This window comes from Schistosoma mansoni, chromosome 2, assembly GCF_000237925.1.
Source record: "Schistosoma mansoni strain Puerto Rico chromosome 2, complete genome".
NCBI lineage: Eukaryota > Metazoa > Platyhelminthes > Trematoda > Strigeidida > Schistosomatidae > Schistosoma > Schistosoma mansoni.
The window spans coordinates 6,203,847-6,215,284 of record NC_031496.1 but is presented as its reverse complement, the minus strand read 5'-3'; the positions used below and the strand labels follow the sequence as shown (position 1 = coordinate 6,215,284).

Genomic DNA, 11,438 nt, shown 5'->3' with positions numbered 1-11,438 from the left:
CAGTACTTTTCGCAAGCAAGTGGCTATCAAGACTCAGTGGCCGAGTGGATAACGCGATGGCGTTTGAAGCGAAAGGTACTGGGTTCGAGTTTCTCCCAGAGTGAACATCAACTCTGAGATGCAGGTACATCCAGCTGACCAGTCCCAAATAGGACGAAACGCGCGTCCTGAATTCCACTGCTAGCCACTATCCATCTTTGCTTACCATGCTTGTGAATTAAGACTATATCGAGACAATACACACAGTATGCACATATGCCAATAAGAGACTGACCAGTTGCAGTCCTAACAAATCGATGGGAAGATTCAAACAAACAATACTAAATGAATTTAATTTTTGTTATATTTAGGAACTTTGAAGACATTTATTCGATGAATTGACTGGTAAAAATCTTACCACTGTTTGTGTATTTTACTTTACTATACGAAAAATGAACTAACTTGGTAAATGTTTTATATATTAAATGAAAGTATTCGTAAAAAGATATTTTGTTTTTACATACTTCCCTGTTTACTTTTTTTCATTTTTTATTATCTATAGTCATCAAATTCAACAGAATCGTTGAATTCACAAACCACAAATTCTTTGTTAAATTGTAAAAGTCCTACTTACAATCTGACCAATACAGATCAATACAGAGTTTGCACTACTGTAAGTTGACCTTTTGATTTATCAGAAGATTTTATATTCAGACATCAAGGAATATTTCGTTGTTATTGAAGATATTTCATAGAAATATTATAGCAACCATCCTACAATCACTTTTGACTATGGTCAATTTTTTTGGCTAAGCCCTTTTTATTAACTTACTTAACAGACATCGTCATTTGAGTAGTAACAATATGCATATTTCCTTGCACTGTTATGACCACTAGAGCACATGAAACTCTAGCCAAAATGTTGATCGTTTAAGTATCAGAAGCGGTTTTGTGGAGATTTAGTATTTTCATAGTTGAAAGCGTGTCCTATTTCCATCTGAAGAGGAAATTATGAATAGATGTTGGAGCTCGGAGGGACATGGATTGTGTAAATGCTTCGAACTGCATCACTCAACAGGCTCAAACTTTGGATCCTGAAGGTGAATAGTAAAGGAGGAAAATCAAAGGACCTACTCCCCCCGGGAAGTAGGACGAAACCCGTCAACCTTGAATGTCAACAATGAAACCACTGTGCAATATACATTTGAATTGAAAAAAACGAGTCGTTCTAACAAGATTTCCTACAAAACTGGAAAATAATGTAACAAAATTGTCAATCCACGTTACGGAACCATTCGGGATAAATGATTACATTTTCTCATTTTGAACCAAAATAAATTTACGGGCAAGAATTTCTTTTTGAGAACACTTTTTCCTTGAAAAGTTGCCCCGGGAACACGAATTTTGAACTTCGCGAAGGCAAAACCAACTTATGGACACCCTCCGATCTTTGAAAAAGAAATTAAACGCCCCGGACACCCAAATAAAGCCCCCTCCTAAGACAAAAATTATAATAAGATTATACAATGGTTCATCAAGCCAATATGTATACGAGGGGGGCTACACCACGAAAACAAAGCCCAAGCACATATGTAGCATCCATGAACCTTGCCAAGGGAGAAAGAGTTGACCCAGGACATAACCATCTCGAATCCCTTGGAATCTCAAAATAGGGACGAAACGGCCGTCCCAGTGTTTACAGGTTTTCCATGGTAGTCAAGGTTCAATGGACTCACGCCTTTCAACTATGAAGATTGCTTCAGTATCATTCAATGACTCATACTCCTCCCCATATATGTATGCACGCAAATCCTATTATCAGCATTTGTTTTGTTTTTCTGTGACCTTATTAAATTTGACTATAAATTGCCTATGTAATTGCTTGCTACGTGTTCGCTTGCTTGCTCGCTTGCTGCTCGCTCGCTGATCACTCTCTCGTTGATATTCTCTCAGGTGCTTGTAACTTTCTGGCCTAAGTTATGTGACAATAAACTGTAGTGCTGCTTCTCTTTGCCTTCTGATTTTACGCACCGTTAAGATTGGAATTATGACGGTTATTGAAGTGAATGATTAACGATGCACGGCACTACAATAGATTTAGGTTGGTTAGATTAAGGACGTTTAATACTTTCTTGCCTAACATTTTACTATTTACACCACTCTACATAATATGTGGCCAACTTAACTTTGCATTCATCAATCGGAAATTATACACATTATAAAGCTATTTTGCTCAAAAGATTGTTTTAAGACAATGATAGAAAGGAAGGGTAAAAAATCAATGCAGTTTTACTTGATAAAGATTCTTTTCTATGAGGGTTCTATCAACAGTAATCTAGAAAATACTAATGTCTTTCAAATTTATTCAGGTAACTTAAATTCTTAGCCTTTATCATTAGTTTAAATTGTATTTAACACAGAAACATACAAAATGACTCATTATCAAAAGCTATTCCAGGTATAGTTAGGTTTATGATAGAAGTCACTTAGTAATATTTTACATTGATTAGGTTTAGACGGTTAGTCTGGGACACAATTTTAAACATTGTAAGCTATAGAATCTTTATGGAGAGATGTTTGAATATGTTGGCACATTGTTGACTTTGACTGAACTGGATACCTTCCTCTTCCGTATATTGAGGGTGATTTCACAGAAAATTTCAAACCTCACTTATAGTTGTTTGAACAAAAAGCATGGCTATGTTGCATTGAATGTATTTCCCAAAGTATTTCTTCAATATCGCTACTATCTCGTCCCTAAGACTAGAATGCTTTTCGTGCGATCGTTATGCCTCTTGATTCGTCCCAGCTGCATGATTCGTTAAAAACTTTGACAGATACCTATTTCAACGAAAAAGATAATTTGGGATTCCTACTCAAAAATGCTATCAGAATAAAACCTTTAGGTTTGTGAATAAGGTATTTAAATTGACTCTACTTAAATTGTAATAGGACGGAGCTCCATTGGAGGAAAATTCAACTGTATATTGAGTTCTCCATACATCGTTATACATCATTAAGAACAACAGTTTTTTATAAATGCTGTTGACAGTTTAACTTTCTACTATCATGAATCATAGTGAAACGATTGCTGTAATGATGAATGTTTATTATTAAAATTACGGAAGATAATAAACTTTAAGACAGAAAATCCTCGACTCAACACACTACGTAACGTGTTATGCTGAGAAATCAAGTTTGAAGTTCTTCTGCAGGAATCAAAGCAGTTTGACGTCAGGCATTCTAAACTATTATTATAAGGTTGTAAATAAACTGACAGTAAACCATTTTGTTCATTCAAGCCATCAAATTTTAATGATAGATTTTCAAATTCTTTTGATGTGCATAGGTCATTAGAGGAAATAAATAGGTGATCCAGTTTAGCCTAATTTTCAGTGCCAATTGGCCACTAGAACTCCATGAATACCTCTTGAAGCCAGTAACTAGTGAGCATATGTTGAATAATATCAGAAGAGGTTTTATGGATATTATAGTAATTTTAATAGTTGATATCATGAATAAATTGAGGCTAGGCCAACATGGAAAACCTAGGAGCACTGGTCGGTCGTTTCGTCCTATTGTGGAACTCCTCAGCAGTGAGCACCCACGATCCCGCCTCGCGACATTTGAACCCAGGACCGTTCAGTGCTTCCAGGTTTTCCATAGTCGTCTAGCTTCAACTGACTCATGATCTCAACTATTGAAATTACTATAATATTCACAAAACCTCCCCTGTGATATTAATTACTGATTGGTAAATGATACCTTACCATTTAATCTTTAGTCTTAACTAAATTCTTTAGATGAAAATATGAAATTTTGTTTTTTGTTAAAAAATTACCTTGCACACATGATTATGTTTTATTTTTATTTTTATTTAAACGCATAAATATTGGTACAAAGGGGCACCAGATACATATGCGCCACACAAATCTCATTTGATTTTTGTGAGGGTTGTGATACTGCCCAGATGCCCAAACTGAGGCAGGTGGTTTTCTTAGGGGACCACACCGGGAGCCATTGACCTAAAGGTCTGATCCACAAGGTAGTGGAGCATCGTGAGGAGATGCAGTCCCATGGTAGCCGATGACCAACGATTGATTCATACGCCATTTGTTCCTTCAAAATCCTGGAGCCAATGTGCACCATCAGTTTGGAATGAGGGTTTTCCAACTCCCCTAGATGGACTTTCCGTGTTCACCAACCCGTCCTCTCAATTTCGCAAACAACAGTAATACCACGAGAAGGCAGTGAGTAGAACTTCCCTCGAAGAGACTATATACGAGTGGCCATGTGAGAGCATTTGGAGAGAAAGAGCGGACTATCCCCACTCTCGGCCGTACCAGGGCATATATTATATTATATATATATTATTTTATATATATTATATTATATTTGTTACAATATCTTTTATAAATTTTCAGCCACTGAGTACAAGTTTACCAGTCAATAATTTATTGCCTAATCGTGTTCACGTTTCTACAAAACCATTCTCACATTCGACTGTCAAGTCACCAAGTTCATTACAAATCAAGTCACAACTCGCACCAAATCCAACACCACCACCTCCACCTCCACCATCATCGTCAACATCAACTGATCATCTACAAGAGCAACAACAAATACCTAAACCTTGTAATGCACCACCTGTGATTAATTCATTGAAACCAAGAAATCAAACTGCGATATCACAAATAGCTCAAATGTTACAAGAAAAAGGTATTGTTTCTTATCGTAGTCGACAAATGCCATCTGGAGCAAAACATTTATATCCAGGATCACATCCTTTGTTAGTTTCTTCAGCTCCTTCATCATCAGAACGTTTAAAATCATTAACACAAATGAATAATATACATGATAAGAACAATAATAATATTATAAATGGTACTGAAAATAATAACCATAATGTTAATAAGAAGATTCAAGATGAGACAACTAATAAGGTAAACAATGAAAAAAGTGAAGAAGAACAAACTTCCGTTAAAACTACAAAGTATCATTCACCTTTATTAGTTGAAGTGAGCTATTTTGTTGGTATACTAAATCTTATATTATTTTATATTTGTCTTATAACTAAACAAAGTAAATTTTGATAGTTGAAATCATGAATCAATTGAAGCTAGACCACTATGGAAAACCCGGAAGTTCTAGTGAGAAGCAGTGACCAGTGGAGTTCAACCGGGTCTGTTGTAAGATAGTAACTCACTGAAAACAATGGCTGATGTGTCGCTCAATTTCGTGGATCGGTTGAAGTTAGACATTAAAACCGTTGGATACCGGCTCAATAGTCTAGAGGTTAAGCGATCGCACGCGAGGCACTTAAAACTAATGAACTGTAGTGACTTTGCTTTGTTAATCATTCACCTCAAGAACCGTTATAGTATAAATCTTAACGGTGTTTGAAATCAGTAGGCAATAAGAAGGGGCAACTACAGTTTAAAAGAGAACAGTACAGATCACAAAGCTATAAGAACATCAAGAGAATTTGAAGCAGAGAGGCGAATAAGTATATACCAGCAAATACATAGGCGACCTTATAGTCAAATTGTATAAGGGCGTAGAAAGGCAAAGTAAAAGCTAATAATAGAACTTGAGTACATATATACACAGGGAAAAGTATGAAACATTGAGTGAAATTTAAGCAATCAGCGTTTTAGCTAGAGTCTGTCATGTGCTCTAGTAATCATAACGGTGCAAAGGAATATAAGAATTGTTACCGTTCAAATAACATTATGTGTTAAGTAAGTTAATAAAAGGGCTTAACCAAAATTAACCATAATAGAGATTGATTGTAAGAGAGTTGCATAGTACTTTGATAAAATATCTTTAGACCTTATAGATTGAAAGTGTTTGAAAAACGTCAAAGACCTCGACTTCGTTGGTATTTGTATAGTATAACTTTCTCAGTTTAAACGTGAGATGATAATTTATCATTCATATAAATTACTTTCACTGTTCTTAATAGTCATATTCTATTTCTTTTTGATAATCACCAACAGACAGTATTGAGCAAACTGCTTCCAGAATTAAATCGATCTCCAAGTAGGTCTTCAGATTCAAATAGTTTGAATAAAACACCAAATAATAAAAATACATTGGATCCAAGAATGGATAGTTCAAAAAGGTTAGATGTTGACAGAAAACATTCAATAGAAAATTCATATTCAACTGACATTAAGAATGGTACTGTAACTAATACTACTACTAACAATAATATCAGTAATGCATCGAATCATTTAAAACATTCAAGTGAATCAAATAAGCATAACGGTATTGAAACTGATGATGGAGATCAGTCAACAGATGCAAAGTCAATAACAATTGTTAAAAGTGCCAAATTATTGCGTAATAATAGTTCTACTACAAACAAAAGTAATTTTGATTACAATAGTCATATAAGAAGAGCGTACACCATAACAAAACCTCCAGAAAAACTAATCACATCGAAGGCTTATATAAGTTTATTTTCTTCTGGGAAATCATTAAACAATAATCAGATTTCAACAACAACAACAACGGCCGAAGAAACAAAAACAAACGTAAGATGTAATCAACAATCTCCACGATCTGAATCAAATCATCAATATTCATTGATGGACTCTACTGGAGAGAGTAATCATAGTAAATTGATTGCAACAAATGATTGGTTAATAGTTGAACATGAACAATTGGGCAATGAATCAACTGGTGAACTTCATTTAACTGTAAATTATGTCAATCTTTTATTATACATGTTTTCTTACATTTTATGCAATTAAGGTTTATTATAAAAGAATTGCAGCTACCATTTTTACATTAAAAATATGTACGTCTTCAGTTTGGTCAACTCGCATATTACATTAAACATTATTAGATTTCATTTTACTGCAATGGATGGTTTTCCGTAATTTATGATCATATGCTCACTAGTGACTGGCTCCATGAGGTAATTCCTGGAGTTCTAGTGAGAAGTCGTGACCAGCGGAGCTAATCCATGTCAGGTAGAGACAGGTATCTACCTCAGTACAATGGAAGTTGGTCGCGCAATTTCGTGGATTGATTGAGGTTAGACATCAACACTGTTGGATGCCGGCTCGGTGGTATATCGGTTAAGTGCTCTGGAGCGAGACTGGTAGGTCCTGGGTTAGAATCTCGCGAGGCGGGATAGTGGATGCGCACTGCTGAAGAGTTTCATAATGGGAGGAAACGGCCGTCTAGTGCTTCCAGGTTTTCCATGGTGATCTAGCTTCAATTGACTCATGATCTCAACTATATAAAATCACTAAAATCTCCACGAAACCTCCTTCTGATTTTCGAAATACTCTTACGTCTACTAGTTAAAGTCATTTGTGTTATTGCTGCTGAAAAAAATAAACCAGGGCGTTTTAACACTCATGTTTACTAGCTAAGTGACCTTATATTCACTTGGTATTGTTTGCTTGAATCTTTCCAATGAGTGCAGTTGATCAGTCTCTTCATGACATATGTGCATACTCTGCTTATTGCCTCGGTATAGTCTTAATTCATAAGCATTATAAGCAATGATGAATGGTGACTAGCAGTGGAAACCAGAACGCGCGTTTCGTCCAATATGGGACTCGTCAGCTGGATGTACCTTATTGATGAATTTTCAAAGTTAGCACATGTTATCACTGCTTTGAGCGAGTAAAATTGCATACAAAAGTGCATTTCGAAGTATAGTTACTTGAATTGTTAGTGAAAATTGTAGCGAAGGTGTAACGAAGTATACAAATACTTGAACAGTTAAAGTAGATCACTTTATGAAAAAAATACCCAATGGCCATTGTAGTTCAAATGTATGTGTATTAGAAATGAAATATGAAAGGTGTAAGAAAAATTGGAATGGTTGAAACTTGATCTTGTCTAACCAAAAAAGTAGAATAAAGGTGTTATAATGTGCTAGCGTCTGACAAAGAACCTTGATCAATTAGAGCATTCATCTGAAATACATTGAAAATCATAAAATTATGTATAAAATCTATAAAACTACTCTATAAATACTTTAATTTAATTCCAACAAGCCAAGTGTGTAGGACAGTTTGCAGAATACTCAGATAACCCTGTTTTCGTTCACTTAGATAGAGAACTGAAAATGTAAACATTTGAGAATCCTTTTTAAATTTCTACCAATAAAATTAAGATTTTGATGTAGGTTTGTTCTCTGAGCTGGATGGTTTGGTCGTGGAGTTTTCATCGTCCTTCTGAACGACATCATCAGCACAAACTTCGGGTAGAAATGAAGTGTTTGAATTTCTCCACATGTGATTCACAGCTTGTCCTGTGCACCTCGATGTTGATTGGTTCTTATTGACCTTAAATCTGTCATTGTTTATTTCTTTGTTTTGGTTGTATCTCCTATTGGTTTGATTTTTGGTTTCTATGTTTCTGCATAATTTTCTTGATTGGTTATCACCCACCTGAGCTACAAATCTTCCCCACCATCTCAAAAATAAGATTACACTTCCTCTTCATAGCTGATGATACCAAGGTCGCTACGAAACCAAACCTACGTGTTCAATAAACGTATATGTTCCAGCTCATCGTTTGATATGAGTCAAAATAAGATTATTTGATTTCTAAGCTATATATGATAAAGTTTCATTATCAACCTCGTTTTATATCTATTATAGCCTTGCCTCGTTACTATGAATCAATTTTAATTATCTTCATGTTTTTATTTACAGGTTGGTGATATCCTTAAATGTATTGATTCAAATCCTCAAGTTTGTGATACACGTAGTGATACTCATCACCAGTATTCACTGTCTTCATCATCAAGTAGAAAATGGATAAAATGTGAAAACTGGTTTGGTGTTATTGGTTTAGCAAAAATCTCCAATGTTCGAGTTATTGATAACTCAAATGAATTGGCTTCTTGTTTGGAAGCTAGACCACGTGTCAAAGCTTTATATAAATTTGATGAAGAAACTGATGAAGATTTAGGTTTATCGGTAATCAGAATTTACATTTCACATATTCAGTTACTGACTTATAACTTTGTATACTATTCATTTGATAGAATAATGATAACCATCCGAACCAACAGATCAATTTCTGTTGGGATAATAGATATTGACTGCGCATGAGTTGAACATTACTTTAAGTTGAAACAAATTGAGTGAGTTTGAATCTGTGACTGATTGATTAGCCATTGAATAATTACTCATTTGAAATAGGGAATCATAGTACCAAAAGGCTGAAAGACAATATACCTTTAAAAATGGCGAACGATTTCAAACCTGTCATTTGTAAAGACTTCTAAAAGGGTCATAGATAACATCATTAGGAACTTCTCAGGGTGTTACTAATTCAGTTAAATAGTACTATAGAAGTAATCATCTCACAAAACACTGATGTAAATCACCAAGTTAATATGTGATTACTTTCATATTCACCACACAAAAGAATAGCAGCTTCGTGTTTTTGGATAACCTATCGAGCAATTATCAGATCAAAGACCGGTGGTGAGTCATATAGCTTGATTCAAGAACAGCTGTTGTATGATGATAAATAAAAAAGTAGTGTGTCAAATGCATTCCATTCGAACCACTTACAATTTACTGGCATATAGGGGAATTTTACTTGTAAATATAAGGATTTATACCTAAGTTAATTCGGATAAATACCGTGGTGATTAAGAATTTGGGCTAGATTTCAAAATAAACCTTGTACATTTTTGAGTAAGACGTATGTAATAGCTGCTAAGCATTAAACTGGGGACGAAATGAGTGTATCTCTATGTCTGATCATAAAAAATGGCACTATCCTACTTTAGGACAGTTTAGAAGGTTTCCAGTTTCAGATAAACAACCAAACAGAAAACCTCTGGTAACTTTTAGGGCTAATTTAACGAGGAATATCTGGACTATGATTATCGTGGTTTATTATTTTACAGTAGTTAGTATGTTTTTTAATAGCTATGAATTGATTTATAACTATAAGTTCACTAGAACCTGATTTCGAGTGTACATCCGTGATTGCTGAGCTTCAATCGCATCTACAGTGAGGCAGATATCACCATTAGAATTAAATGGTTGTTGTTCAGTCTAACAAACTAACCTTAGTTTTAGATTTGAACCATTGATTCTTTTGGACTGTCGAAGGTCCTAAATTTACTCAATGTTATTTTGTGGATGAACTGTGAAGGTCTCTATAGAATGCAAAACGTTTATATCTCAGTATGTAATCATTTATCAGTATAAAAATTGCTATTTTAGGCTGATTTATCAAGATATCAGAAGGGGTTTTGTGGAGATTTAGTATTTTCATAGTTGAAAGCTTGAGTCAATTGAAGATAGACCACCACAGAAAACCTGGAAGCACTGGAAGGCCGTTTCGTCCTATTATGGGACTCTTCAGCAGTGCGCATCCACGACCTCGCGCAGAGCACTTAACTTCTAGACCACTGAGCCGGCACCCAATAGCGTTTATGTCTAACTCGGTAGGACGAAACGGCCGTCTAGTGCATCCAGGTTCTCCTTGGTAATCTAGCTTCAATTGAATCACGCTTTCAATTATCAAGATATGTTGAATAGAAACTAAATGAGAAGTAATCTTATCAAATATTCCAGAACTAATCATCTTAGTATTGACAAATGGAAGTTCCTTTCAATTTATATCACTCCATTATGCTTTTCAATTATTTTTGTTTTTAGCCTGGTGAAATAGTGTATTTATTTGAAGCCATTGATGAAAACTGGTATCGTGGGGAATCGGCTAGTACTGGTAATCGTGGAATGTTTCCGGCAACATTTGTTGAAGTTATCAAGCCTCTGTAAAGATTCATAAAACTAACTGTGATCTAAACTCTATGTAATTATACTTAATCTATTTCCTTTAGAATGTAATTGTGTCACAAGTTACTGAAAACATACAAATTTGTAAACATTATCTAAACACTACTTAAACTATATTATTTGTATTTGCATATGTATTTTAATTTGACATTCAGTTCAATACAGACTGAGAGTAAATGGTATCATTCTTTTTTTATCCAGGTATAAGTCATTGAAACTTTTCTCTACTATCCAATAAATACGTAACCTTAAATCATAGAAATCTAATTGGGTAACATTTAGGGTAATAAAACTGTTATAACTTGTGGCCGAGTGGATGCCCAGTTAATGTATGACGTGATAACATCGCCAATCAGAGAGCAGCGAATTATCGATTGGAACAGTGACACACGAAAACCGTACCAGCACTCTAGAGTACTTGTTGATCCTGCTTCTGCCTAGCCCAGTCAGTTAAGTCCAGAACACCAATAACAGCCTCTGCAATATACGAATCATTATTCGCAAACATACTGGGTTTATATACCAAACAAACTGACCACATCGTACCATAAAATAGAAAATAATATTTGTACAAGATTTGGCCAAATGTGGCTGTGAATAGGAGGAACAGTAATCAATAGACTAGGGATAACTCAAGAATGGTAAATCGTATAATAATAGTCT

At 34.9% G+C, this 11,438-nt stretch overlaps 1 protein-coding gene across 1 annotated transcript in view; it reads left to right on the top strand.

Annotated features, from left to right (window-relative positions):
- Smp_147670 (putative sorbin) overlaps nucleotides 1-10,961 on the top strand; it is a gene marked incomplete at its 5' end in the record, with an annotated part of 26,170 nt that extends 15,209 nt beyond the window's left edge. Inside the window, 4 exons of the mRNA XM_018795476.1 lie at nucleotides 4,297-4,997; nucleotides 5,979-6,683; nucleotides 8,664-8,930; nucleotides 10,635-10,961. Of these exons, the coding sequence (XP_018649785.1) occupies nucleotides 4,297-4,997; nucleotides 5,979-6,683; nucleotides 8,664-8,930; nucleotides 10,635-10,757 (1,796 nt within the window). The 3' untranslated portion in view covers nucleotides 10,758-10,961. The remainder of the gene's footprint in view (nucleotides 1-4,296; nucleotides 4,998-5,978; nucleotides 6,684-8,663; nucleotides 8,931-10,634) is intronic.
- Nucleotides 10,962-11,438: the final 477 nt, after the last annotated feature.